Source organism: Suillus subalutaceus (genome assembly GCF_016647625.1).
Source record: "Suillus subalutaceus strain FC151 chromosome Unknown DFJ58scaffold_30, whole genome shotgun sequence".
Lineage (NCBI taxonomy): Eukaryota > Fungi > Basidiomycota > Agaricomycetes > Boletales > Suillaceae > Suillus > Suillus subalutaceus.
In genome coordinates this window covers 167,508-193,265 of record NW_024540279.1, presented here as the reverse complement: position 1 = coordinate 193,265, position 25,758 = coordinate 167,508, and the positions used below count along the sequence as shown (strand labels likewise).

Genomic DNA, 25,758 nt, shown 5'->3' with positions numbered 1-25,758 from the left:
AAAACGTCATCGTCTGTCAAGCCCTGATCAGAGCCAGAAGCGTGCCACATAAGAGAAGATATGGATACCCGTTGCCGCCATCCGCCTGTGACCGAAGGGGCGAACACCATAGAGATGGTTCAACGTTCAACAACGAGGCTGTTGTAGAACACAACCGGACTTGACAGGTATCTCGAAAATTGTGAGAGCGATAGACGGGAATAGAGCATAATCCAGGCTAAGCGGAAACCAGAACATAAAGGCCAGCAGTGGTGCAATGCGAATTTGTGCTCAGTCGTTCTGCAGGAAACTGTCAGTAGCCTCGATACTGGGAACCATCAGGATGGTTGAGAGCAACTTGAATATTCTGGGCTTCCATCCCACTGGAATCACAAAGCTCGCAATGATTATGATGAAAACAAGTTTGAGCCTATACTGTGCTTTCCGCGTTTCAAAACAGCTCCAGTCAACGATCACATAGCCAAATTTCAGCGACAGCGACAATTTGGCTGCTAGCACCAACGAGCACCTCATTTCTAGTAGTCAACTGAACACACGCCGCCACCTCGAAAACGAAAGGAAGGAAGCCCATCTGACGCAGTCAGTGCGTCCTGAGATGACGACCGCGACTGCGTAGTTACTCGATTATCAGTAAGGACAGTCCCATTACAAGAGGAGGAAGATGAGTGACAATGCTTACAGTTACAGATCGTTCGCTCGATGCCGACGAAGCAGACCATTATTGAAATAAAATATAGAGGGCCGCCGAAGGCCTGATAGGCCGACTTGCAGGAGCAATAAGAGTGCGATAGCACCTAACTTCGTGAGCGTGGATACATAAGGAACCAGTGTACTTGACTGAAATTCTGGCTCGTTCACTGGAGGAGACGGCCCTACTTTTGTGTTTGTACTTGTTCGACAATGATGACCGGCAGTTACCGCAGCTTTCCCAGACTACCATGGCATTGTGAAGCTTTCCAAGGGTCGAGGTTGACGTTGGTCCCCCGTATCGTTTATTTCTTTTTCATGTTAATGAAGCGTCGTTACTGATCTATAAAGACTGGCTTATATTTTGTGAAATGTTTCAAAGTCGGCTTTAAATACTGAAATTGGACTTATTTATGGTAAATTCAGTATATAGTATTACTAAGGCTGTATTAGAATTTAGGAGTGCCCGTCACATCTTGAACTTCCTCATGGATGTGTAGTGCGCTCGCAACGATGTCATTCAAAAAGCGACAAAGGCTTCACAGAAACTTTACATTGCAGGGCTAATTACAAAGGGCGATGCACAGCACTTCAAGGCTATGTGGTAGAATTGGCGCTCAGGAACAACTGGCAGTATTTTTGGCTCTACCAAGTTAGCATTATTCCGAGTCAAGGCGCTAACTACACCTCTGCATCCAACTCTCAGCACACCATTCCCGTCAGCAATGCATGACTCTGCCTCTCGCAAGTTTATTGATCTCATTTTCAAGACGTCATCCAAGTGGGCTAATTGGGACCCGCCGATCACGATCAAGGTCAGTCTACACGCTTAAGTGAACACTATCTCGAGTTTGCCTGGTGTTGAGTGGCAACAGGTGGGACACTATGGGACGATCGATAGGAGAACTGGAGTGCTGCAAGTAGAAGGGAATATATATGACGAACCATTTCAAGAATCATTGAAGCAGCAAGGCTTGACGATCGATTTGTCTGATTCATCGTGCCAGCCTATAAAGGGTGCAGTCGAGGAAGACATGATCATGTCCTCGATTGACGTTAAAAAGGGAGAGATTTCCCTCACGCCACATGTGTGAGTGCGCGCACTTCTTGTTTGCGTCTATCATTCAAACATTACTCTAATCGATCAGCTCCGCTCTCGACTTGGCTTCTGCCTCCTTCAAGGCCGAGTTCCAGTTCCAGCAGGGCAAACGAGGTGCCGTCTTGGTAATGCACAAGCCGCAGCAGGAATATATTCCTCAGGGCAGGGTTCTGAACATTATCCACGAGGCGCGCAAGCTGAGGGATAAATATATTGTCACTAGCACATTTACGTGTCCGGGGTATTATCTGTACTTGTCCAACAAGTGTGCGTCACGGTTTTGCCTTGTACTTCATCGGTAACAGTATGCTGAAGGCCTGACGTAGCCGGAGAGAGGGTGGCACTGGCGCTTACTGCTAATGCACCGGTTGCAGCTGCAATAGGCGTATCTGCTGGCGGAGGAGCTTCCGTCGATTGGTGGACGGACGCCCAAGCAGCGTTTCTCCGAAAGGCATTTGATAAGGCTGGACAGTATCGTTACACGCCTCTCTTCGACCTCAAGCGCAGGCAACCTTGGTTCGAGCGAACATTCCGTGGGGCGGAGGTGCACCCGACAGAAGATGATCTGTGCGTTAATGATCCCTGCTTAAAAGTTCATCATCTATTCTGATAATCACTCAGGTGGCCTAATTGTCCAATACCATGGGATCCTCTTGATGAGGACGGAAACGAAGATACCGTGTACGACGAAGTACGTCAGGGTTTGCTAGCCCCTCATATTGATCTTGACCTATGAATCGCCTTTTAGAGTGACGAGGAGACCTTTTCCCGCCGATCTGCGGTGGAGGGCCGTTTTCCATTCGTGTGATGTACCGAGAGTGAGGCTACATAATATATGTACTCACCCCTTGATCAGATTGTGATTGCCTGTTATGTCGTTTATTTCATGCATCAATTTCTCTTATAGTTGTCCATTCCATATTGCATGCTTATACAAGTGAGTGTTAAAATTAAACGTTAACGAATGTGATGTCACTTTGGTGCGACGTTGTGGCGACCCATATGGCATGTCCATTAGCTGCGATATCGACTGCGTCAGGTCTCCGTCCTTTTGATATCTTAACTCGAATAGATTCGTCTTGCTATATGATATCGCAGCCCGCCCCTTCGTCTCCGAGGGGCAGGAGGGACTATGATAGATGTTTTGAAACCCCTGACAACACCGTTTACTAGATCGTGCGCCTGTAGTACGTAAATGTCCTTCATTTCCAACCACTGATGTCCCTTCAGATACCGCCCCTCCAGGTCATAGTATTTTGCGTTCGAGCTGTCATACTTGCGCAATTAGTTTCTCAAGTTGGTCCTTCACAACGCTCCAGTAGACTGGACCGTTTTTTCGCAACTGTGCAGGAATGGGTGACGCCCCTTGAACAGAGTCACCGTGTCAAGTTGTCGCTAGGCTGTGTTAGCATCAAAAGGTGCTCTAAGAACCGCTTGATGACTGCACATCAGCAGGGCCTATCGTGGGTTACTTTCTTTCTATTCACATTTCGCCTATCAGAGACAAAGGCACACTTCACGCTCGTGTGATCTGAGAAGTTACCGTGTATGAGGCAAGGGTGGAAATTCTAATCGATATGCGTGAAAGGAGATATGCCTCGCGTCTGAAAACGTTGGAGGTTTAGGTGACATAAAGCGAAGACACGCGTCGTCAACAGACCTTTAATATCAGAGCGCTGTCCTAACACAGAAGGAACGGTCTTCGTTCTTGAATCTTTTGAATCCGCCTACTCAGGCAGCGGCTAGGGGAGACTACTTGGTGCTAGTTATAGCCAATTGTCGACTGTGTGCATAGTATCAGGCGAAAGCTGGGGAACATCATTGTAGCAGCTTATGAGGAAGAGCAAGTGTAAATAGGCCTAGTGCACACTTGGCGCTCGGCCTTCTACTCGGGCGTGCTTCCTTTGCCACGTTTTTTTATCATTTGTCGTCGATTGGCCGTTAAACTTGCTCGTTCGTCGAGTGGACGTACAAAAAGCAGCTCAATCACTATAGGAAGGGTGTTTTTAATTGATAAAAGTGTGAAATCGTGTCATGAGGCAATGCAGCAGGTGGTGGTACCTGGTCTTAAAATTCGGACGTTCTCTGTCGACGACGGAAACGTTCAAAATCGCTTCACCGTAACTCCACTCCCTCAAGGTTAACAGCCTACTTAAGTGAACCGCGATATCAAGATCTCATTCAGCGCAGTCCTTCTCTCGATCCACAACCACAATGCCTAGAATCCAACAAATTTGCTGCAGTAAGTCCTTTGATAGTATCTCCTATTCATCTGGTTGCTCATTTGTCACGTCCAGTTGGCGCTGGATACGTCGGTAAGCTGCTGCTTCATAGGATCGCTAATCGCTTTGAATGCTTTGAGTTTACGTGTGCTTTTCAGGCGGTCCTACCTGCGCCGTGATCGCACTGAAATGCCCTCACATCCGGGTCACCATTGTTGACTTGAATCAAGCCCGCATTGATGCCTGGAACTCGCCGGACTTCGACCTGCCCATATATGAGCCTGGTCTGGAGGATGTCGTTCGCGAGGCTCGCGGACGCAACCTCTTCTTCAGTACCGATGTCGATAAGGGTATCCGGGACGCAGACCTCATTTTCGTATCCGTGAACACTCCGACCAAAAAGAGCGGTGTTGGTGCTGGTTTTGCTGCAGACTTAAAGTAAGTTTTCGGTTTCTCCCCTTTTGTTGCATCTGTCCTCCCGTTATATGATCGTATGCTGATGAACTATATCTCAGCTACGTCGAGCTCGCTACTCGGCGCATCGCAGCTACGGCAACGTCATCAAAGATCGTCGTCGAGAAATCTACTGTGCCTTGCAGGACTGCGGAGTCCATGCGCACCATCCTCGATGCCAACAGCAAGCCCAACGCACGCTTCGATATCCTCTCCAACCCTGAGTTCCTCGCTGAGGGAACCGCCATCGATGATCTTTTTGCTCCTGATCGCGTGCTCATCGGCTCTTTGCAGACACAGGAGGGCAAGGAGGCGTGTGCGGCGCTATCCGAAGTCTATCAGAATTGGGTACCGTGAGTGTATCTGTGGCAGTGCGGAGCCTGATGATGCGCTGACCGACCACATAGCAAAGAAAAGATTTTGACTGTCGGCCTGTGGTCTTCTGAGCTCTCGAAGCTGGCTGCGAACGCCATGCTTGCGCAGCGCATCAGCTCCATCAACGCACTTTCCGCCATCTGTGAGGCCACAGGCGCCAACATCGCCGAGGTCGCTCATTCCATAGGACAGGACTCACGCATTGGCCCGAAATTCCTTCGTGCATCCGTTGGTTTCGGAGGTAGCTGCTTCCAGAAGGATATTCTCAACCTTGTCTACCTATCAGAGAGTCTTAATTTAAAGGAAGTAGCCGAGTACTGGAAACAGGTGGTAACGATGAACGAATATCAGAAGAGGAGGTTCAGTAAGCGGGTTGTGGATACCCTGTTCAACACTATCACTGGCAAGGTACACAATTTATCTGTGCACCTGTCAAATTGACTTTGATCTGTTGTAGCGAATTGCTGTCCTTGGCTTTGCCTTCAAGGCTGACACGGGTGACACCCGCGAGTCGGCTGCCATTACGCTTATTCGCGACTTCCAGCAGGAAAGGGCTCTTGTCAATATCTACGATCCCCAAGTGGAGTCGGCCCAAATATGGACAGACCTCACCGAGGCTAACCCCTACGTGCCCCTTGCGACGAGTAAGCCACAGTTTTTTACATAACATGTCCGCGACTCATACTGTTGGCAAAGCTCAACGCCAAGTTTTTATCTGCTCTTCTGCATTGGAAGCCTGCAAGAACGCCGAGGCAGTCGTTATCGCCACCGAGTGGGCCGAATTCAAAACGATTGACTGGGAGGCCGTGTACGCGGGTATGAATAAACCTGCATTTGTCTTTGATGGGCGGTTGCTTGTAGATGCAGACAAACTTAGGTCGATCGGCTTCAATGTGGGTTATTGGATCTGGTGTCCGTCCGAATAACCGTTACTAATGCAATGCCGTTCTGTTCAGGTGACTGTCATCGGCCGTGGCGAACGCCTCTAGATCCACTCTGATCCACCCCATTTCATTCAGCCCCAGAAAGGATATATCATCATCCACGAGGACGGTTCACCCACTTAGCTTCTTACGGACACAGTGCTAATATCTCATGTACCCGGATATCCTTTGCTCTCCCGAGTTGTACTGTTTAGGTCGTACTTTCTTGCACAGATCTAGAAGCGAACATTTGCGAATGAAATCTCAATTATTTTCTCTTTTTGATTTCGTTCTTTATAGATGTGGTAGCTTGGACCGTGTAACAGGGGCAAGTTATCCATCTAACTGTTTTAGTATACCGTAGGTTGAGCCCAGCCCTAATATCCCCTCTTATCCCATCACGGCCTGGATTCATATGGACATCGTTGACACGAGGGGAATCGGCGTTTCGAAAGAGGCAGATATAAATCATGATATATGCCGCATGGCGCACGACATGGACACTGATAGCACGAACAAGTGGGTGTATACATAACGACAACACCAAGTACATCGCAAAACTCGAAACAGGATCAAAGTCTAATCGATCTGATCATTTGTATGTAAACTTTACGCTTTAAAGACCGAATCATGACATGCTACAAAAAAACCTGAAGCAGTATAACACAGATCTGAGAACGAACAACACAACAAGACAGGCACGGCTATGAAAGAAGATAAAGGTCTGACAGGCATGAAATAGATAGAGGAAACTTCTGATTGTTCGGAAGGCTACGCATTTGGCCCTTGAGCACCGGACACTAATACTCCTTGATCAGGAGGTGCAGCCCTGCTACGGTCTGGAACGGCGTCTGGCACCATTCGGCTTGGGTTCGATGGTAACGAATTCAGGCCACAGCGGGCTCTGCACAAGCGTGTTGTATCTGCTGTATCCGCGAGCATGTAGCAACGTCTCAGTTAAACGACGAAAACCTGGCAATGGTCATCACCCGATATTTCCCCAAATGGACGAAGTCGGATAATGCTGCATCGGCCGAGGATACTGCGGCGGCGGCGGCAAAGGCACCGCAGGAGAGAGGTTGAATCCACCCTGTTGAAGGTGCAGCCCCGATTGTGGTGGCAGAGCAGCGGGGGCGATCTCCGCATTCAAGTATAGTGACTCCTGTGGGTATGCAAATGGTTGATGACTCACTGCATTGAATGCAGTCTGATATGAAGGAGAGTTCTGAATCGTACTAGCCGAGTGTGACGGATGGTGATGCCCAGGACCGGATGGTCGCGAGGCGGAGTGACTAGTGTGAATGTTTGATGGATCGTGCGTGAACTCGAAGGAAGGTGACCACGGTGACCACGGGGACTGTGAATGTGCAAAAGAAGACACGGGGGGAGGTCGGTTAGCGGAATGTATAGCCCGGTTGCTTGGCGTCGATAAATTGTGCTCGACACTGTAAGCAGGCAGGGCCTGGTTGGTCGACAATGCAGGTCTGGGACTGAGATTTGGAGGGTTCTGATCAAGAGCCCTTGACCATATGTTCTCGGGCCCAGAGCCGAAAAGAAATTGAGATGGAGGTGCGATAGACTGATGGCGGGGAGATCGTGCAATATCGCCACCACCTTTGGAGAAACTGTTTAATAAATCCTGAGCTGTCGTTCCTGTGAAGGCAGAAGGTAGCGATGTCGGGGCCGCACGACCTGGGGACACAACAGAGGATGCACTGGGGCTGATGAAGTTGCCGTTTATCATGCTTGATGACAATATAGGTGTCGTTGGCAGGGCCGATGCTGCTCCCGGCGGCGAAGTGGGAGCCCTAGAAATCACATCAGACACATAAAAATAAAATAGGCACTATTTGACCTTGGATCCCAAACTACGACATCATCGTCCAGTTCATCATCTTCATCTTGTGCCTCGGCGTTAAGTACAGTTCTGAATGCGTCTTCAACCGGATCATCGTTGTCAGTACGCCCTGTGTCGGTCATAGCATCGTCCTCCGCACAAGCCTCCAGTGGCGTCAGGTCAAAAACATCAGGACACAAGGCTACAGGCATGATAGGCATCTTTACGGCCTCCGCACTGATTGCCTTAGATTCAGCCTCATGTACAGTGGTAGCGATTTCAGGCAGACACTTGAAAGTATCACCCTGCAGCTGGATCGGAGAATTCTACGATAAGGTAAACCCAATTAATTCAAAGGCAGAGCAATCGGCTCTCACTGGTGATTCCGCGAGATTCTTGACATCTTTGAGCAAATCAGATATTCTCATTAATTGTTCTTCATTTGGGTGAACCTTCTCACGACCCTGCGGCCCAACAGCAGCCAATCCGTTCCCCTCGCGCACATCAGCATCCACGATCATGGGAGTATCGCCAATCATGAGGTTCCGCAATGGAAGAAAGCCCCTAAGGTCGACGTCCTCATCCAGGGGAGATACCAACGAAGGTAGCTTCTCTATAGGGAATAGCTTGTATAGGGCGTTGTAAAAACGCAAGAAATGTCGCCAAAAGACTGGCATGTCTGAGACGAATACCCCTGGAATTTCCTCGACCTGGCTTGACCCCGCAGGGGGTGTGGCATACACCACATACTTGAGATTTGCTAACAGCCACTTGCTCGCAACACGCAACGCGGGTAGAGTGCGCCTGAATGTCGCAGTGATACACTGCGCAAGGTTGTTCTCTGCATCTTCTGGTGGAAGGTCAAGTTCATTAGCGCCTATCTCCAGGAGAGACTGGTGAATGGCAAGAACATGCTTCAAAATCTGGGATTCGACGGTAGCAGGGTCAGGAATCCCTCCGGATCTCCTATTCGAAGGTGGAGACGTGTCCCGGATCATGCGATGTTTATATAGTGCTCCCTCTGAGAGAACAATGACCTTGGTCACGGTATCAATTGGAAGAACGCGCTCTGAAACAAGAGCCGCGAAATCCTTGACAACATCCGCTGCATGCACGATGGGATTTAATCTTGATCTAAAGGGCGACGCGGAATTATTTCATCTCGACAGCTGAAATTATCGATCGAACTCAATCACTCACTTATCTGAACCTAATCGCCATAATGCATGCAATAGCACAACTTTCTCCTTAAAGGACTCGACTCTTAAGCGTGGTGGTAAATCACCAATATCGGGGGCTGCTTGTATCCCTTCCCGTGTCCTCTTGGCCTGTTGATCGAGCGATTTATTGAGAATTTTCTTGACATTCTCGGATGCAGTGTCATAAGGCTGGCGAACGCAAAGCGCTCTATAGTAATGGAGAAGCGAACTGAACATGTCATTCTGATAGAAAGCGAGAATGGCCAGCTGATGTGATGGATTGCCCTCCGAAGGGACCAAAAGGCGCGCTTGCTCGTAGCACTGGACAGCTTTGTCGTAGTTCCTGGCGCGTGGTATTGAATCAAAGCCCGGGGCACCGCCTCTTCTGTTGCGGCCGCCTCGCCTAGCTGGCCCTGTGCCATCTTCCTGACCGGCTCGCGGACGCCCTCCACCTTCGTTGTAAAGCTCCCGATATCGTGCCATGTCACCCAAACATACTATTGCCTTGCTAAGAATCGCGAGGTTGGTTTCACGTTCGGCAGAGCTCGCAGGAGAAGGCGTATTGCCTTCAAGGGGGAATTGAAATTGGTTGCGACCGAAACCGGAGCTCGGGACACCTTCGTGTCCCCCAATGGAGCCATTGGGGACACCAAGGTCATCTGGAATCGCAATGTTTAAGACAGAGAGAATATGTTGTGCTTCGTGAAGTGCAAAGGACCGCTGGTATCGAGCTACTAGTTGTGTCCAAAATTTGTCTTCTTCAGCAAGAAACTGGCGGAAACGTTGCATTAGTTTGCGATACTCCACTGGGCCATGGTTACTCTGCCTGGGCTGATGGCGGGGTGCAGATTGCAGTGTTCGATCGAGAGTTGCGACGTTCTGCTTGTAGTTTGAAATAAATTGATAAGACGTCTGCATCCAAAGATGCGTCTCCGCATCTTTAGATTCCTTGGCGAATGGCTCGACAAATAATAGGCGAAGATACAGACGTCGGAGACTACGGATATTGTCAGGGAAACCCGTCGAAAAAGGATCTTTGGATGCGAGTACCTCTTCCTTTGAAACTCAACCTCTTTATCCCATGGAAGGTGAGTTTTGAGAAGCTCTTTCAGACTTTGGTGGATTGATTTTGCCTCACTAAGTTGAGGATCAGTTGGGGATCAGAGAAGTTGAAGATAGCAGCCAGCACCTTGCAAGCTGGGAGGCGGAATCGGTCATTGTAAATAGCGTGAGCGCGTCTAGATGGACTATGTGTCCATTTTTTTTTCTACCTTCACGGACGTCGAAGACAAAATCCAGCGCCCAAAAGTCGTCTCAGGCTGTGATGATGAGCGACCGTGAGACAAACCGGTTGCTCACATAACCTTGATTATTAGAGTACACTTTAAGGGTTCGGCCCTGCCGACTTTCACCCACCTTGCCGTACGTAGCCACCGCCATATTATTGCGAACGTACTAGGGTTTGGAAAAGTACAAAAATACATGTTGTATGAAAGTGCCAGCGACCAGTGATACTAAGCTTTAAAAGCTCTGGACAGTAATGGAGTCAGAGACTCGGATGAGACTTCCTTTTTTTATTCTTTATTCACGCCTTGGAAGGACTAGCCACGCACGTTATGGCATATCTTTTTTACCTGTGGTTCATCGAGCGAGTTGTCAGTTTATAATTGTCACGCTGGGAAAATGGAGGCACTTGGATTTGAACAAATTCGGTATTGCGATGTTTTGTAGTAAGTAGATTGGTGACCTGCAGCCCGTCGCTTTGTAGGATGAAATAAACACCGTATATATAGACTAGCGAGCGCTATGCATAAATATTGAATGTCTAGAGCGCATGTACAACGTGAAAGGCGCCCTATAGTTGGGATTGATCACGTGATTATTTAAGAGGAGCTAAGCCAAGATCCGTAGTTTGACATTCACGTTGTCACCTGGACTCCATCAAGACACTTGGACACGCCACCAGTGAGTCTAGAATTCATTCGAATTTCTTATTCAGTATTGGATGTCGCGCGTATGGACATCTCCGCTTGATGCTCGAGCCTCGCTGTCTTACTGGAATTTTCTGTGGACTGGCAATTTAAGGTCGTATCAGATTCTAGTTGGTCCGTTTCCATTGACACCGTGATCAGCCGCTGATTTTTTTCAACGAGGCTAAATTGCAGAAGTATATGCGCGATTAAGAAATCTACCCGGCACTTTTCCCCTTAAGCTTGATGGGAGAATACGTTTGTTCTGACTGTGGTAAGCTGTCTTTTTAGCCTCAATTTCCTCACGGTCAAACAATTGACACCGACCTGCAGAGATTTATGATTCTCCCTCAGGCTAGGCTATTTATATGCCCAAGTTCTACAGAGCATCCTTGCGAGAGTTGTCACAAGTACCTTCGTACACATGATCGCAAGGAATCCCAGGAGTCCTAGTCCTGCCCTGCATCGCATTTGCGTAGGGGGGCGTGCCTTGTATTTCGTGAACCGAAGCATGTAACACCGAGGCTGGAAGCAGACAGACGGCTTCCTTCATTATCGAAGAGGGGCCTTTACCACGATTCTCACATCCCGCACTTTCGCTTCAGCTTGATTCGATTCGGACCATCCACCAATCAATCTGACGGATCGAAGATGCTTGAGGGTATGGTTTGGTAAAGTTGTTACTCCTGCGCCATCGCATCCTGCTTAAGCTTGTGTTCGCGCCCTGGAATCTTTCAATAAGACTTTTTCGGGATAGATTAAGCGACCAATCTTGGATGTGAGCCCATGTTACATGCCCACCGAAATGTAGTGCTGAGATATCTTATTCTTGCATGCTTGAACGGGTTTGATTGTCAATAGAACACGTTAACTCGGAGAATTGTTATAAAAGCTTCCAAGTACTATGCAGCATATCCCTCCCACCATTAACCATAACTCGAAAAGGGACGGCACCGTTATCGTCGACCCCGTCTATTACACACAAAAGGTGCCAACTCACTTACTTCCATACCCGTCCCGCACCCGATGCCCCCGTTCTACGAAGTGGCTGTCGCCCGTTTTGGGCAATCATCCTCGAAAGCCAAATGGGTAATCGCTGTCGTATTCACACCATCTAACCATTCATTGGTTTATCAAATTGCTGGCTCGGCTGTGGACTACAGCCTCGAAGCACCGCAATCAGTCACACTCAAAGATGGGGAGAATGGTTATTTGGGGAGAGCACCTATAGGACTGGTGGACTCCGAGAATCTACATCTACTTCACACCACACTCGCATCTATTCCAGTCGTTCGAGGAGATGCCTCCTGGAGCAGCCACAATTGGGTTATGGAGGGTATAGCTGCTCTGCGGAGAGTACAGGGATATCATATCGACCAGCATGTGTCAATGCAGTGGATATCAGAAAAGCTAGGAGGAAAGTAACTCGGGTCATTGGTGACCGAGGGAGAACCCGCTTGCCGTCATCAAGATCTCTAGACGGAAAGTGGAGAGGGATAACTATATCAGGGACATTCAGGGCAAAACACGTATAAAGGGTACCGGATGGGATGATAAGTGTATTTTGGGACACTGTATCGTATCATTGTAGCGGATTGTACTCTTGTCACAAGTATTCCAATAGAGCTTACCGTATTCGTCGACGGAGCGCTGGTATAGGCGCATACCATTGGTCACCGTGTTATCTGACTTCGTGCAATTATGTAGGATATGCAATGTGTTATCCATAACTGCCGGATCTTTGCAAGCGGTGCGAATCAGAAGTGTACTGCCAGTGGCAAACGCTGTCATTGCCTGACATAAGAATAGTGACCTCGTAAGCACCGGTATTTGTGGCACCGAAGAATAAATAACGAGACCTATAGTGTTCCACTTGCCGAAAATACTCACGTCCGTACAAACCTGGATCCCATGTAAACACGTAATTATATCTTGTCTGAACAAACCATGTACCAATGGTATGATGACGACACAAACATAAATAATGAGTTTACGACTGCTTCACGGACGACATGCGTCGCAAATTTGTCGCGATCTGAGGCCATACTGGTGTTTAAACGGGTGAAGGAGCATCAATCATAATCATGTCGGCAACGGAAGCTGAAGCCTTCATTAAAGGATCAATCTACTGCGAGCAGAAAACAACCACCCACTACATTTGCTTCGGTTAGTAAAAGTCATCATTACCACCGTAGTATGCGTCATTCAAAAGTTCACGTCAGAATTGACTGTCGACTTCCCAGGGTTTCTTCCGCACTGAAGCTATGGAGGTGCTGGGAGGTGCGTCCTGGAAGGGTGTGGTAACCATATATATCATAATGTTTAATCATGTGACAGACTTACATTAAGCGTTTCGGGGATGACTTTGTTATTGGGTATGTTATCTGTCTTCCCCTGTTCTATCAACATCGTCAGCTCGGCGAACGTCATCAGACAAGTTTCGCCGTCTCCAGAGTTCGAGGACGGAGGTGACAAATCCATGGTCACAGTGAGATTTGGAGAGTCCACGGTATTCTGATGGGACCGAACATCTTCTATGGTCAAGTTTTGGCCGGCCACTCTGTTAAAGTAAAACAGCTGTGTTCGGAGGATGATTTCAGATTTCTCGACATCTGTCTTGCCACTCAGTGCACCGTGCGCAAGTAGGTCCGCTAGACCTTGCTTGCCAAGTAATTTTAGGAAAAGAATATGTATGCATCTCAGCAAGAGTACCTACCTGATAAACTTCATCAGAGGAGAATGGAAAGGTGAAGAAACTGCGCAGCGTAGTTTCTTCCCCACTAGTTTCATTGAGATCAGACCGTGATAGGCTTTGTTCTGAGAAGTTATTTCCGTCCCTGTGGAGCAAGTGAGCGTCGTAAAAGCAAAGGGTGGCACTGCGAGCTTTACATGAAAGTGGCAGAGATAAATGTATGGAGCAAGTTGTTATCGATCTCCGAGAAAATCGATGGTCAAACTCAAGAGTGGTATAATATTATGACTTAGGTTTGCTCGGGGCCCTAACTCTTTTCGGAGCGCCGACTGAAGGTATTACATAACATACATTCACCCGTGTGTTGACAGTGGAGCACGACAACCTTTCTCTTTTCACTGCAGTGATGTCTTCGGGAATCTCTAAAATCACAACCGAGCGAAACCAGCGTACTTTGCTAGAGTTAGTAATGCAGCCAGGGAACGGTAATGCTACTTCCCAGAAATTACTCGGCCAGTCATAAACTCATTACTGTTCAAGACATTTGTGCGGATTGTAAGTCGCGGAACCCGCGATGGGCTTCTCACAATTTAGGCATTTTCATATGGTATGTATGGCACGCGATTCCGCTGTATACTTGCAGACGTTCATCAGATGCAGCGTCAACTGTGCGAGCATCCATCGCAAGCTTGGTACCCATATTACGAAAGTGTGCGTCAGAAAAACACATAACTCAACTTTCAATTATTGACTGGCAATTCTGCACAGAAAGAGCATCACCCTGGACGCATGGACCAAAGAACAAGTCGAAGTAGGCGTCTTCATATCTGCTGACATGAGAAATTAAGCTCGGAGAAATTCTCTCCATGTTCACAGATCATGAAGCAAAACGGAAATATCAAATCAAACGCCTTTTACAACCCTGACGAAGCTCGCCACCCCTCACCCACCAACATGATGGAGGCAGAACGAGATAGCGAAATCGAGAAGTTCATCCGAGGTCCGCGAGCCTTCTTTAAATTCGTCTTCGTATGTCTGATGTCTTATCACAGCCAAGTACGAGTTTAAGTGGTTCATGAACTGTAAACCTTCTCAATCCGTTTCCCCTGCTCGTCTATTTTCCAATGCTGTGATTCCACGACCGAAGTCGACTCCTACGACGGACCCTGCACCATTTAAACGCAAGTCCTCTCCTATTCCTCCCCCTGTTCCTGCCAAAAACGTCACCCGTGGGGGTACTGGAACGTTTAATTTCCTTCCTGGCGTATTATCTCCAGGATCTGCACCAGTGCAACCCGCGAGATCCATCTCCCACCCGTTGCCTACACCCAGTTCCTCTGCTCCGATCCAGAAGCCTTCTGGGAGTCAGGTTTGGGATGATTTAATTTCATTACAAGGCCCTTCGCAATTCTCTTCTCTTCCACTGCAATACCAGTCGCAGAACCCATCGCTTCCTTCCCAGCCCCACTCTATGCCCCTTGCCCAGACAACTCTCGGTGTCTCACCCACACTGTTCTCAACTTTTCAGGGTTCCCACATGATGCCCTCGTCGATGTCATCGACGAGGAACACCACTTCAGTTACACCCATGCATGCCGTAGCTGCTAGTGCGAACACAATCGCAAGTCCACAGACTCCGTTCCAACATCAAACTTTGGGCTATCCATCTTCTAACACTCTCATCCCGTTTCCTCCACAGATGAGCGCTGGGTTTTCAGCGGGACACCCGCTGCAGCACCCCTACCTCAGCAGAATTATTTTGCTCAATCATTTGGACAACCCTCTCAGCCAATGCTTGGTCATATGCAAGACCCTAGCTTCATGTATGCGCAACCGCAATCACAAGTAGTTCAACAGCAATACTCCCCGCAGCCGCCATTTGCTGCTACACCAGCATCTGTAGCGCAGCAGCAGCAGCAGCCACTGTTTATGAGCAACACATCTTTTGGAGGCTGGCAGGGTATGCATGGCAATTTCTAATGGATAGTTAAACTTCAGATGTCGCTTGGATTCGAACTCTCAATATCCCTACACCTTTGCAACATAGATATGCTTAGTTGCACTTTTATTACTCATTCGAAGCGTTGATTCTTGCACAGTATCCCAGCTAATTATGTATTAGGTATGTTCGAAGCGTCCTTTATGTAGATCCCAATCTCCCACATGCCATGTCATATACTGCAGTTCATTAGGCCCAACGACGGCGATATCCTCCCTGAAGCTTGAAAGCGGTTTGGATTCCTGTACACTTCTTCCTAGTTTCCCTAGTACAACATGGACTCGACCGGGCCTCAATAACAATCATTGTTGCAATGGATGTGCACTCTTGGAAGGAAGATCTCACTGTGGGCAGAGGACCTGTAGGTACCTCATGATCAACCTGTCTTGGTGCTTCTGATGTCCATTAACTTGATTATAGCAATCTGAAATTAACCTCAGCGATGCTCCAATCTCTTACTCCAGAGTACTTTATGGAATCTGGGACCCCACCCCGAGGTTATATGTAAAGGTTTTTCTTTCAGCACGCGTGTATTCTCCTGATTATTGACATGTCAAAGATTGGTGGTTATAGACTTATCAGCAGGTAGACCAGGTCTTATACGGAGGAAATTACAGCACCGAATACAACACTGCTGAAAATGGCTGATGCTCATGATTCACACAGATGCACGTCAGGCGGACAATGGAGCGAAGGATGGGATCGTGATACTCTGTTTCCGGCGTGCGGCACAGCGAGATGCCAGGGGCATCCTACCTTTGCAGATTGGATGTGATTCTCTTATTGTCCCTAACTCGCGTTCGTTAACAGCAATGCAGCTTGCATTACCGTGGTGCAGGATAATTCAAGAAAGGAAAACGAAAAGCTGGCGAAGAGTATTGTTCTCATTGAATTATGTTTGATCAAGATACAGGGTCCTTTAAAATCTGGAGGACATCTTTGTAATAATACTTGAGACAAGTGAGCAGCTTTTGCTTGAATTCTTAACGATATTGATCCCTTTCTTGAGCGACTTCAGATGACCGATCTGCGTTGCTTGTCTTTCGCAGGCTCAAACCCCCTGCTACGGCAGCGGGTAGAGTGGCGGGTAACCAGAGCGGATGTCAAGTTCCGAGAGAAATTATCGATAACACTCTTAAACATCCTCCAACAGGAAAGGGTTGCTTCGCTGATGCGATGCGAAACAGGGACAATCGACCTAAGACAGATTTTCAGTGTTGGGCTATGTAATAGTGCACTTCTCATGAAGCACTGAACAGCGGTAGGCCCCTTCCAGTTCACAGGTCACTGCAAACTCCCGCTGCATGCTTTTGTTCGACCACTGGATCTACTTCATGTTCTAGATAGTTTGTTTCTAGATCATCTGTAGCCTGTTGTATGTAATGCGTTGTGGCGGTGCGATAAGATTTTGTTGCAATTTGGAAAAATAGGTCATATGATTAATCATTTGTTCGCTATTTCTTTAGTGCACAACGACAGCCCGGAAGGTAGTTTTAACTTTTCGGTTGCAAGATGACTAGTATGTCCCTCCCTCCGGGAACCGCAGCCGTAAAACAACAGTACGTTTTTCGGGCTCGTCACTACCTTTGAAATGGTTCACCGTCCGTAGATTCCTGTTGTCCCCTGCTGCCTTTCCTGCGGTTGATGATGATGCAGCAGAAGGTTCAACAGCTCACACTGGAAGATCATGTGCGGATGTGGTAGATACTGACGCAAGGGGCACGGGTGGCCGCAAAAAGTGGACCAAGGCGCAAAAAAAGGAAAAGCGTGGTGCCAATAAGGGCCGCAAGTTTGACAAGGTACATGATCAACTTGAGCTATGCTTGAGAGTCGCCAATGGGAAAATATGCGAGCATGGAGATGAGTTCGTGTTCTTGTTCTACCACCTCTCTGGATGCCTCTTATGTTGTGTAGATGTCGCTTTACGCATGACATCGATGCGTATCTGGCAGCAAAACCAAGGGATATTCGATTCCCTTCAATCACGACGATATCGGATGTTCCTCCTTTTATCATGGACATGGAGGAAGATAATTCTACGGCTGACGATAATCTTCACTCGCTCGAACAACACACATCGTGTCCCTCCTTTACAGAGTCGGGGTTCTGTCGTCTAGGACTCAAGTGTCGTTTTCTAGGAGCTCACGCTAAGCGTGATGCCAGCGGGGTAATCACGCTCGTCGAAGATGAGGAAAAGAGGGCTCAGACAGCGCTGAGCGCCACGGAACTTAATTTTATTAGTGCAGACACCTTGAAATTACTTAGATCCAAGAAGGTTAGCAATCAGCGCAAATCCTCCCCACTAGCATCAGAACTTAACCGCATTGCAGTATCCTAAGCCAATAACAGACGCATACCTCAAAGAACTGGAAGCTGCTAAAGGAGACTCTAATGGACCAGAAGAAGATGTGACTGTTGGTAAAGATAACTTGGCCATGAATGATCCTCCGCCTATTTCGTCAGAACTCGTTGCAAAGCGCACTGGAAATTCTGATTCCAGTGCTCAGACTGATACTCCAGATGTCTCTCTCCGCGTACAAGAGAAACGAAGGTTGAACTGGAGTGGTAAATCATGTATGATAATCTCTTCACAACGGATTGAAACAAATTAACCAAACACTTATGGTCAGATCTCGCGCCGTTGACAACGGTCGGCAACTTGGTACGAATATCGTTGCCCAAACACTAAATCAGTTAACCAAGTTACTTAGCCATTCAGACGCCTATGTATGACACTCGGAGCGGATATAACATGTGGTGAAAGTGCGTTATTACTTCCTGTCAGATTTCTCCTCTCATTCACATAATGTCCCACGTCATTCAATTTCGTGCACTAATATTGCAATCCTCGTACAGTGGGCCTTGCGACCTCATTTCTCACCGCTTCTGCATCCGAATTCTCGCTCGTTCGGCGGCATCCATCGGAGAGCATGTTCGGAATTCAGCTTGCAGGAAATAAACCTACTACGTTAGTCGCAACCGCCGAAGTCCTCGGACGCGAATTTGGTGATGCAGGAGGTATAGACTTCGTCGATGTGAACTGTGGATGTCCGATCGATCTTGTTTTCAAAAGCGGAAGCGGGAGTGCTTGTGAGTCGTCTGACATGGGGTCTTCCGGAACAGTGATAAACTTAGTTGGATCCGTAGTACTGGATGCACCAGCGAAACTCGGCAAAATTGTCACCGGGATGTCCAGGGCGTTGGGCGAAATTCCGGTTACAATAAAGCTACGGACAGGCGTCAAGGACGGTCGTAATAATGCACATAAGATCATGTCGCGCGCTGCCACGGAATGGGGGATTGGTTGTATCACAGTGCGTCGCCATGATTTCTCTTGATACCTTGTCGGTTCATGCGACAGAGGAATAGCTTCATGGCCGTACACGCCAGCAACGGTATACAAAATTGGCTGATTGGGAGTACATCAAACAATGCGTTGACGCCGTGCGGGCTAAAGAGGCGGATGAGGGCCGTAAGTTCTATCCACCTTACCTACCTCTACCATCCTGACAGTTGCCTGTCGTTTTTGACGTAACACTTACGGTACATTCATCCAGTATCTCCGATCCCAATTTTCGGTGGTGGCGATTGCTTCTCATCGCATGATTACTGGACCAATGTCTCATCCACTGGCGTGGACGGAGTCATGATTGGACGGGGAGCACTCATCAAACCATGGATCTTCACGGAAGTGAAGGAGCACCGAGAATGGGACATCAGCTCGAGGGAGCGATTACAGTTAATTGGCAAGGTAACCTTCCGTTTCTTTCCTCATATATCCCTCCTAGCTCATATCTTCAAACAGTTCACTGAATTTGGATTGAGGTTTGTTTTCTGTTCAATTTAATGACAATTGCTGGTTAAGTCTGTATCATCAGTCACTTTGGTACAGACACAACAGGTGTGAACACGACCCGCCGATTCCTCTGTGAAGCGCTTTCATTTCAATACCGTTACGTCCCTATCGGGCTACTCGAACGACTCCCAGCCAGGATTAACGATCGAGCGCCAGCATTCAAAGGAAGAGATGAATTAGGCATGTGCTTAATCGGTCTTGTTGGGACTGAAAATTGATGTTTATAACGAGTAGAAACACTCCTTGCAAGTCCGAATAGCCAGGATTGGGTCAAAATCTCGGAGATGTTCCTCGGTCCTGCGCCAGAGTCGTGGTCATTTACACCGAAGCACAAGAGCAACGCGCACGGTGAAGAGAGCCAGGGCTGATAATTTTCGTAGAACAAGTGGGAGGTCCTGGAGAAGTAAATCCCAGGGGTCATTGGGCTGTATAACCATAATCTCTTCTACACAGATCGTAGTCGAATGAAGATAGTCATTCCTTCTCTCTTTTAAATCTCTGCTATCTTTGCCATATATATTCGCAAAGTCTTGACTACTCAGACAAGGAGGCAGCATCCAGCTTACTGTGTTTTCTTCGTCTCTCATTCTCCGCCCGAATCTTCCTCTCCATATCATCCAGAAGTTTCTTCTTTTCTTCATCTTCCCACCCGCCCTCGGCCTTCCATTTTTCGGGCATGTACATATGTACGCCCATGTGCGCCTTAACAGCGCCCGACCACCCGCCCTCGCTTGCTTCCCTTATCACCCTGTCCACTAGCAGTTGCTTTGGTGTCATGAGTTCTCGGACGTGTGCAGGCGGTGCGCTCCGCCGGCGTTTAATGGTGGCAGCAGTGACTTCACCAGAACGTTCACGCTGTCTTTGAATTGTTTTGTTTGCCACCTTTTCTCGACGTGCTTGTTTACCTTGCAGTACAAGTCCAGCGGGCGGTGCAGCACGATACCGTGAAATATCGCGCATCATGCATTCCTTTAGTTCAGCCTGGCGCTTAAGGAAGGGCTCATCTAACTCACCAGACGTTGTTAACGTTATTAACTATCCGGACAAATACACAGCTCACCCCACTCAGATTTTGCCCCTCCCGTGTACACTGGGGCCCACAACAAGTGTTCTTTACGAAGCAGTTGAACAACCTCTCCTGCACATCGGTTGGCATGGTCCCCCAACATCCTGCCCTTCATGTGCCGAGCCGCACCCACGGTCTCGCCTCGTGCACTCTTGAGCAACGCGTGCTCAAAAAGACTCTCGTGCCGTAAGTCATGTGCCCAGCTCTTCAATGTTTCCCGTTGCTCCCATCGACGGTCGCGCGCGAGACGTCGACGCACGATCATTCCAGTTATGTGAGCAGGCTGAGGGATCAGGCGAGGAAGAAGTTTATTGTCAAACGAGGGACGGATGAAAGAGCCTTTGAAAATAGGACGACTGCGGAGCTTGGCTTCCCAGTTCTAATAGAGTTCTGTGAGTAGACAATGAAGGAGGGACACTAGGATACGTACGAAAGCCTCTAGTATACGCATTTTCCAAGCGGTCTTCTCGCGCTTGGTGGCAATCATTCTTTCATACCTGCTGAAAATGTTCTGAAATTTGATATCACCTTGCTCCGCGCGCTTGAAAGATTCTAACCACTGTATTTCCTTTGCATCATGCCGATGATTATTTGGGAGAATCGCAATACCTTGTATCCCATCACAAGTTGCTCTTTCGCAGAATGCGCCTTCACAACGTGCTGGTTCTTCCTGAACATCATTCGCACACGAAATCGGATCTGTACCCCATGTTAGACAACGCAGAATGAAAAATCATACCGCTCACATTTTCCCCCGGTGCATGTCTGAGCAAACCCCGATACAGTGACCAGAGGGTTGGAACACGGTGAGCAGAGAGTTCATAGAATGGAGCTCTTGGACGAACGCGCTTAAGAGGAGAGATGAGGGAAGCTATGCGAATACGGTGGGCGGCGGAACATGGGAGTGGAATCGGAACCACTGACATCAAGAGTCAGCTTGCCTGACAGTAAAACTTTCCGCTCAAAAGTTGGTATTCTTGGCTGGAATACCACGGTCTCTGGCTGAGTTTGTTCCCCCCCCACACTACGAGCAATTCGTGGGGTCCGACCAAGTGACCATGATTATTAGTTTGGGTTGTGTTTGGATCGGGTATTACTACGCCATAAAATGATGCACATGAACCAGAAATATGGATGAATATTACCAGATCTATTGGTATCCCAGCATACACATGAAAGCAGATAGTAGTACTACAACACAACAATTGCAAGGCACAAAGTCAGCAGTGGCATCTAGCCTAACAAACGTTTACATTGGTTAATAACGCAAAGGACCCGAGATCACTGGTACTTCGCGCAGAATTCCCGGTGGAATTTCTCTAACTTCCCGACATATTCGTCCACGCCAGGACACAAGCAGGTAAGACGGTAATGGTACTCTCCTTCCTTCTGCCCAAATCCACTGCCTGGCACGACGCAAATGCCTGTTGCGTCTAGAAGCGCGAGTGCATAGAATGCATCTGGCTCCTTGCCAGCAGCTCGTGCGGCAGCTATCGCTTTTTCTGGGAGCATGATCTTGGGGTAAAGGTATAATGCCCCGGGAGAATCAACGCATGAGACGCCAGGTAGACTGTTTAGGCGCTCTGCCATGAGCTTGGTGCGCTGCGCGAGTACCTTGTGGATTCGGGTTGTCTCTTCTTTCCATAGCGCGTAGCTTTCGCCGCCTTCCTTGGGGGGTCGGACAAGGCAGTCCACGCCAATTTGCCCCTGCAGCGGAGGGCAAAGCCCAACGCTCACCATTTTGTACATCATCGCGCGGACGTCATCCGAGATGTTGTGGCACTCGAAGTAACCACCACGCCGCCCACACTCCCCTGTTACACCTTTGCTGATGCTATGGAAGGATACCAGTGGAACTGGCGAGCCCATGTCGCAGACAACCTTCTTGAATGACGTGAATGGGAATTCGGCCGCACGGTGTAGGTTGCTCTGATAGACTTCGTCCGCGAGGAGCACGAGTCCATGCTCCGCGCACAATTTCGCCACCTCCCTCTGCGTCTCCTCCTTCAACAACGCACCCGTTGGATTCCCAGGGTTGATGATAACAAGTGCCTTGGGGTCAATGCCATCTTCTTTTGCCTTTTTAAGTGCAGCCTTGATTTCGTCAATTGACGTCGACCACTCATGTGCCTCATCAAGATGGTATGGAATTGCCACGCCCGAAAATTGCGCTAGTGTCGCTGTATACAAAGGGTACTGCGGGATCGGGATAAGGACGCCAGATTTGTGGGGTTCCGAGATAAGCATTGAAATCAGAAGCGAAACCCCAGCGGAAGCGCCGCCCGTCAAGAAGATGTTGTCCGGCGAGGATGGATGGCTGTCGCGTTCTGTGATCACGCGTCAGTTACATGAAGAGTGACTTTCAACCCTGAGAGTATCATGACTCATAGTAAGGCTGACGCTACGCCCTGTCTCGAGGCAGAATGATCCAAACCAATGCGGGTTGTGACTTCCTCGAGAAATCAACAGAACTCGGCTGGACGGGTCAACTTGGCACGTGGCGCATAAACGTTCCAGGGGCGTTGCTGTCAGACCTAGTGGAACTGATGTAGCTACTCACCCTGAATAAATTTCGCGACATTCTGACGAATGAGAGGGACGCCCTGAGAGTGCGAATATGCACCGATGGAACCAATTTCCTCGTGCAATTCCTTCGCACGGTCAATAACGTCTTGTGGAAACGTATTGGGTGCGAGTTGCATCAGCTGTGGCCACTCCATGAGTGCAGCAACCTGTTACGGTGGTGAGAAATGTGCTTCCGGCACCTCTGTGACTTTGAGAGGATAAAAATAAAAATGAAGCTAACCTGTCGATTAAAGGTAATGGGAGGTTGGTCGAGCCCCTTCTGTTGGGGGTTTCCGATGTTCGAAGAGATAATTCGATCAAATGGCAGACCGCTGTCCTGACCCTTCTCCTTGAGCGTGACCCGATATTCCTCTGCCTTTATTGCCAGTTCACCACGCACGGCATACTGCACATTGCGAACGGCAGGGTTAAGAGAATCAACAGTGAGAGATCGCATGGTGGTTCTTGTCCAAGAGTGTGCCAGTGGATGAAATGGCGATAAAGATCTGAACCTTCCTACGGTCCCAGATGCCTGGAACATCGGCCTGAACTTTCTTTTTCTTGACCTAGTGAGAGTTGGTTTGGAGACCTATATATGGTACATTGGTAACCAAAGTCAGACGTTCAGTCACACGTGACCCGGCACACTCCGCTTCCAGATTTTTTTGGTCGAGTGACAGTATGTAGGGAGCTCAATCTGCAAGACAGGATTATGCCAGACTCTTTCTTTGCGTCGACAAAAACCAGGAAGCGGAAGCGGTCTGTCAGCACGGCTGAGGGAGCTAGAGGAGCTAAGAAAATCCTGCGCAAGGGCAAATCTAGTTCTCAGGACACAAAACTTAGCAATGCAAGCGCAAGGAGGGGAGCGAGGGGAGCCGCAGATGAAGAATTGAACTCGGACAGAACAGATTCGGAGGGTGGCGTAATAGATGACATCGATTTACGCGCGGACATCCAGCCCGAGACCAGCGGTGACGAAGATGAACAGGAAACCCCTGCAGAAAAGCGATTACGATTGGCGAAGCTCTACCTGGAAAGTGTGAAGGGTGATCTAGGCAAGTGCAATTGGACTGAATTTCTGTTCTGAGTTTGCTCAATGTTATGGGAATCAGCCGAGGGAGAATTTGATGCTGCTGAGATCGACAGAGAGCTAATATCAGAACGACTGCGACAAGACGTCCTAGAGCATTCTGGCAAAGTTCACCTCTTCGTGGCAGATTTTGTTGGTATTTTTTTTTACCTTCGGTGATAGTCTGGCTGACGTAGTTTTGGACAGTATGATTTCACTTCAACGTCATCCCTACGATGCAGGGGTCACCGTTTCTCTGTTACATCTGCTGTCGCATCGGACGATGCCCAGTTTCTATACACGTCAGGGAAAGAAGGAACCATAAATAAGTGGTCTCTCCAGTCTGGGAAAAAGATTGCGACGTTCTATAAACAGCGCATTTCCAAAGGCAAAGAGAAGGCGCTCCCTCAAGATATTCAAGGGCACACGGACGAGATTCTCTCTCTCGCCGTAAGTAGTGATGGTCGATACCTCGCCAGTGGATCTAAAGATCGGAGAGTGGGTGTATGGGATGTAGAGAAGGATGAATGGGTGAAAGGCTTTGGAGGACACAAGGATTCGGTTTCAGTATGTATGTCCTATGTGCATGATGTATACAATGCTAACATTGCATTTACCTCTAGAGCGTTACATTCCGGAAAGGCACACAGCAATTGTATACTGGCTCGTTTGACCGGACTGTCAAACTATTCGATCTCTCAGCAATGGGATATGTAGAAACGCTATTTGGACATCAAGATACCATTCTCTGCCTGGATGCTCTCCGAGGAGAGACTGCTGTTACTGCTGGAGCAAGAGATCGAACGATTCGATTCTGGAAAATTGCAGATGAGAGCCAGTTGGTCTTTCGTGGCGGTGGAAAAAGTGCAATAAGGGAATTGCTTGAAGGAGGTGCGTTCGAAGGCCACCAGGATGAGGAACACGTGAATGGAGTGGAGGTTGATGGTCCGAAATCAAACAAAAGTAAGGAAAAGATGAAGGAGAGCAAATATGCGGAAGGGAGTATCGAGTGTGTCGCAATGATTGATGAAACTACGTTTGTGAGCGGGGGAGATACTGGGTATGTTGCTCGACGTCCTATGAATAATACCACTGAATACCGCCTGAAGCTCAATATGTCTTTGGAACACCCAAAAGAAAAAACCTGTTTACACACAGACAGTGTGCCATGGGTTCCACGAAGTACAGTCCACGACCGAGGGGCTTGTGCGGACACCCCGCTGGATAACGGCCGTTGCATCACTGCGCTATTCAGACATGTTTGCTTCCGGTAAATCCATTCTTTATTATTGTCATAACAACGACGTTGCTCAGTTCAATTTCAAGGCTCATGGGATGGCGATGTGCGATTTTGGAAGCTCGACCAAAAACTCAGATCGTTTTCACTGGTTGGGTCGATACCTGCGCCCGGTGTTGTCAACTCCCTACAGCTTCTCGTCTTACCCAAAGGCGCATTGGACAATGCTTCTTGGAGAGAAAAGGAACAACGGCCTCCCACAAAGAGCCCAGTTCAACCTACATTATTAGTTGTGGGATTAGGTCAGGAGCATCGCTTGGGACGGTGGCTGAGCATGAAGGGGGAAGGAGTTACAAATGCGACCACAGTTCACATCATATATCCTCGGACATAGACACCGAACCTTTAGGCCTTAACGTTAACATTATCGCCTGCAAAATGAGACTTCAGGTCTTTCTAGTCTACTACATAGTACAAGCGGCAACACTCAGGGGCTAAAATTAAGCAGC

The 25,758-nt window shown here is 48.4% G+C and overlaps 10 protein-coding genes across 10 annotated transcripts; 6 read left to right on the top strand and 4 right to left on the bottom strand.

The window, feature by feature from the left end:
• Nucleotides 1–982: 982 nt before the first annotated feature.
• Nucleotides 983–2,741, top strand: DFJ58DRAFT_777896 (uncharacterized protein). The gene is made up of 6 exons (XM_041389589.1): nucleotides 983–1,502; nucleotides 1,563–1,777; nucleotides 1,836–2,053; nucleotides 2,113–2,353; nucleotides 2,408–2,477; nucleotides 2,535–2,741. Exons 1-6 carry the CDS (start codon nucleotides 1,413–1,415, stop codon nucleotides 2,592–2,594), a joined length of 894 nt encoding a protein of 297 aa, XP_041245958.1. The 5' UTR covers nucleotides 983–1,412; the 3' UTR covers nucleotides 2,595–2,741.
• Nucleotides 2,742–3,652: 911 nt separating this feature from the next.
• Nucleotides 3,653–5,926, top strand: DFJ58DRAFT_264673 (UDP-glucose/GDP-mannose dehydrogenase family, NAD binding domain-containing protein). The gene is made up of 8 exons (XM_041379543.1): nucleotides 3,653–4,028; nucleotides 4,084–4,101; nucleotides 4,167–4,446; nucleotides 4,524–4,814; nucleotides 4,869–5,244; nucleotides 5,294–5,480; nucleotides 5,533–5,729; nucleotides 5,793–5,926. Exons 1-8 carry the CDS (start codon nucleotides 4,001–4,003, stop codon nucleotides 5,823–5,825), a joined length of 1,410 nt encoding a protein of 469 aa, XP_041245957.1. The 5' UTR covers nucleotides 3,653–4,000; the 3' UTR covers nucleotides 5,826–5,926.
• A 602-nt stretch (nucleotides 5,927–6,528) lies between these two features.
• DFJ58DRAFT_873413 (uncharacterized protein) lies at nucleotides 6,529–10,013 on the bottom strand (the record flags this gene model as incomplete). The annotated part of the gene is made up of 6 exons (XM_041394368.1): nucleotides 6,529–7,567; nucleotides 7,615–7,922; nucleotides 7,974–8,730; nucleotides 8,797–9,792; nucleotides 9,846–9,932; nucleotides 9,985–10,013. The coding sequence occupies 6 exons, from the start codon at nucleotides 10,011–10,013 to the stop codon at nucleotides 6,745–6,747; spliced, it is 3,000 nt and encodes a 999-aa protein (XP_041245956.1). The 3' UTR covers nucleotides 6,529–6,744.
• A 1,352-nt stretch (nucleotides 10,014–11,365) lies between these two features.
• Nucleotides 11,366–12,230, top strand: DFJ58DRAFT_264654 (uncharacterized protein). Its single transcript, XM_041379542.1, has 3 exons — nucleotides 11,366–11,436; nucleotides 11,508–11,543; nucleotides 11,627–12,230. Exon 3 carries the CDS (start codon nucleotides 11,792–11,794, stop codon nucleotides 12,188–12,190), a length of 399 nt encoding a protein of 132 aa, XP_041245955.1. The 5' UTR covers nucleotides 11,366–11,436; nucleotides 11,508–11,543; nucleotides 11,627–11,791; the 3' UTR covers nucleotides 12,191–12,230.
• A 753-nt stretch (nucleotides 12,231–12,983) lies between these two features.
• Nucleotides 12,984–13,547, bottom strand: DFJ58DRAFT_657503 (uncharacterized protein; the record flags this gene model as incomplete). Its single annotated transcript, XM_041381984.1, has 3 exons — nucleotides 12,984–13,052; nucleotides 13,109–13,426; nucleotides 13,482–13,547. Coding segments are annotated over 3 exons (453 nt in total), but the record flags the coding sequence as incomplete, so codon positions are not given.
• A 251-nt stretch (nucleotides 13,548–13,798) lies between these two features.
• On the top strand, nucleotides 13,799–14,955 carry DFJ58DRAFT_681713 (uncharacterized protein; the record flags this gene model as incomplete). Its single annotated transcript, XM_041383226.1, has 6 exons — nucleotides 13,799–13,942; nucleotides 13,998–14,064; nucleotides 14,118–14,168; nucleotides 14,226–14,268; nucleotides 14,334–14,457; nucleotides 14,510–14,955. Coding segments are annotated over exons 1-6 (810 nt in total), but the record flags the coding sequence as incomplete, so codon positions are not given.
• A 1,961-nt stretch (nucleotides 14,956–16,916) lies between these two features.
• DFJ58DRAFT_264513 (uncharacterized protein) lies at nucleotides 16,917–19,763 on the top strand. Its single transcript, XM_041379541.1, has 13 exons — nucleotides 16,917–17,015; nucleotides 17,066–17,320; nucleotides 17,371–17,731; nucleotides 17,787–18,030; nucleotides 18,087–18,118; nucleotides 18,168–18,219; nucleotides 18,313–18,546; nucleotides 18,604–18,770; nucleotides 18,826–18,928; nucleotides 19,014–19,207; nucleotides 19,262–19,281; nucleotides 19,335–19,492; nucleotides 19,547–19,763. The coding sequence occupies exons 1-13, from the start codon at nucleotides 16,969–16,971 to the stop codon at nucleotides 19,678–19,680; spliced, it is 2,001 nt and encodes a 666-aa protein (XP_041245952.1). The 5' UTR covers nucleotides 16,917–16,968; the 3' UTR covers nucleotides 19,681–19,763.
• Nucleotides 19,764–19,846: 83 nt separating this feature from the next.
• Nucleotides 19,847–21,304, bottom strand: DFJ58DRAFT_725845 (uncharacterized protein; the record flags this gene model as incomplete). Its single annotated transcript, XM_041385300.1, has 5 exons — nucleotides 19,847–20,316; nucleotides 20,373–20,757; nucleotides 20,809–20,937; nucleotides 20,988–21,077; nucleotides 21,125–21,304. 5 exons carry the CDS (start codon nucleotides 21,302–21,304, stop codon nucleotides 19,847–19,849), a joined length of 1,254 nt encoding a protein of 417 aa, XP_041245951.1.
• Nucleotides 21,305–21,496: 192 nt separating this feature from the next.
• On the bottom strand, nucleotides 21,497–23,521 carry DFJ58DRAFT_777844 (pyridoxal phosphate-dependent transferase). Its single transcript, XM_041389588.1, has 3 exons — nucleotides 23,185–23,521; nucleotides 22,939–23,110; nucleotides 21,497–22,705 (listed from the first exon to the last, which is right to left on the bottom strand). The coding sequence occupies exons 1-3, from the start codon at nucleotides 23,482–23,484 to the stop codon at nucleotides 21,660–21,662; spliced, it is 1,518 nt and encodes a 505-aa protein (XP_041245950.1). The 5' UTR covers nucleotides 23,485–23,521; the 3' UTR covers nucleotides 21,497–21,659.
• Nucleotides 23,522–23,616: 95 nt separating this feature from the next.
• DFJ58DRAFT_777843 (WD40 repeat-like protein) lies at nucleotides 23,617–25,713 on the top strand. The gene is made up of 6 exons (XM_041389587.1): nucleotides 23,617–23,998; nucleotides 24,056–24,165; nucleotides 24,220–24,579; nucleotides 24,636–25,072; nucleotides 25,122–25,282; nucleotides 25,339–25,713. The coding sequence occupies exons 1-6, from the start codon at nucleotides 23,656–23,658 to the stop codon at nucleotides 25,641–25,643; spliced, it is 1,716 nt and encodes a 571-aa protein (XP_041245949.1). The 5' UTR covers nucleotides 23,617–23,655; the 3' UTR covers nucleotides 25,644–25,713.
• Nucleotides 25,714–25,758: the final 45 nt, after the last annotated feature.

What these genes read in the sequence shown, in the direction of transcription:
- DFJ58DRAFT_264673 (XM_041379543.1), top strand. Translation starts at nt 4,001, where the DNA reads ATGCCTAGAATCCAACAAATTTGCTGCA. An exon ending in GGTTTTGCTGCAGACTTAAA is followed by an intron (nt 4,447 to 4,523) that starts GTAAGTTTTCGG and finishes ACTATATCTCAG; the next exon opens with CTACGTCGAGCTCGCTACTC. An exon ending in CTACGTGCCCCTTGCGACGA is followed by an intron (nt 5,481 to 5,532) that starts GTAAGCCACAGT and finishes CTGTTGGCAAAG; the next exon opens with CTCAACGCCAAGTTTTTATC.
- DFJ58DRAFT_264513 (XM_041379541.1), top strand. Translation starts at nt 16,969, where the DNA reads ATGACTAGTATGTCCCTCCCTCCGGGAACCGCAGCCGTAAAACAACA. An exon ending in AATTACTTAGATCCAAGAAG is followed by an intron (nt 17,732 to 17,786) that starts GTTAGCAATCAG and finishes ACCGCATTGCAG; the next exon opens with TATCCTAAGCCAATAACAGA. An exon ending in TGACAACGGTCGGCAACTTG is followed by an intron (nt 18,119 to 18,167) that starts GTACGAATATCG and finishes CAAGTTACTTAG; the next exon opens with CCATTCAGACGCCTATGTAT.
- DFJ58DRAFT_777843 (XM_041389587.1), top strand. Translation starts at nt 23,656, where the DNA reads ATGCCAGACTCTTTCTTTGCGTCGACAAAAACCAGGAAGCGGAAGCGG. An exon ending in ACCTCTTCGTGGCAGATTTT is followed by an intron (nt 24,166 to 24,219) that starts GTTGGTATTTTT and finishes AGTTTTGGACAG; the next exon opens with TATGATTTCACTTCAACGTC. An exon ending in GTGAGCGGGGGAGATACTGG is followed by an intron (nt 25,073 to 25,121) that starts GTATGTTGCTCG and finishes TACCGCCTGAAG; the next exon opens with CTCAATATGTCTTTGGAACA.
- DFJ58DRAFT_264654 (XM_041379542.1), top strand. Translation starts at nt 11,792, where the DNA reads ATGCCCCCGTTCTACGAAGTGGCTGTCGCCCGTTTTGGGCAATCATCC.
- DFJ58DRAFT_777896 (XM_041389589.1), top strand. Translation starts at nt 1,413, where the DNA reads ATGCATGACTCTGCCTCTCGCAAGTTTATTGATCTCATTTTCAAGACG. An exon ending in ATTTCCCTCACGCCACATGT is followed by an intron (nt 1,778 to 1,835) that starts GTGAGTGCGCGC and finishes CTAATCGATCAG; the next exon opens with CTCCGCTCTCGACTTGGCTT. An exon ending in TCTGTACTTGTCCAACAAGT is followed by an intron (nt 2,054 to 2,112) that starts GTGCGTCACGGT and finishes GGCCTGACGTAG; the next exon opens with CCGGAGAGAGGGTGGCACTG.
- DFJ58DRAFT_777844 (XM_041389588.1), bottom strand. Translation starts at nt 23,484, where the DNA reads ATGTTCCAGGCATCTGGGACCGTAGGAAGGTTCAGATCTTTATCGCCA. An exon ending in CCATTACCTTTAATCGACAG is followed by an intron (nt 23,111 to 23,184) that starts GTTAGCTTCATT and finishes CCACCGTAACAG; the next exon opens with GTTGCTGCACTCATGGAGTG. An exon ending in TGTCGCGAAATTTATTCAGG is followed by an intron (nt 22,706 to 22,938) that starts GTGAGTAGCTAC and finishes GCGTGATCACAG; the next exon opens with AACGCGACAGCCATCCATCC.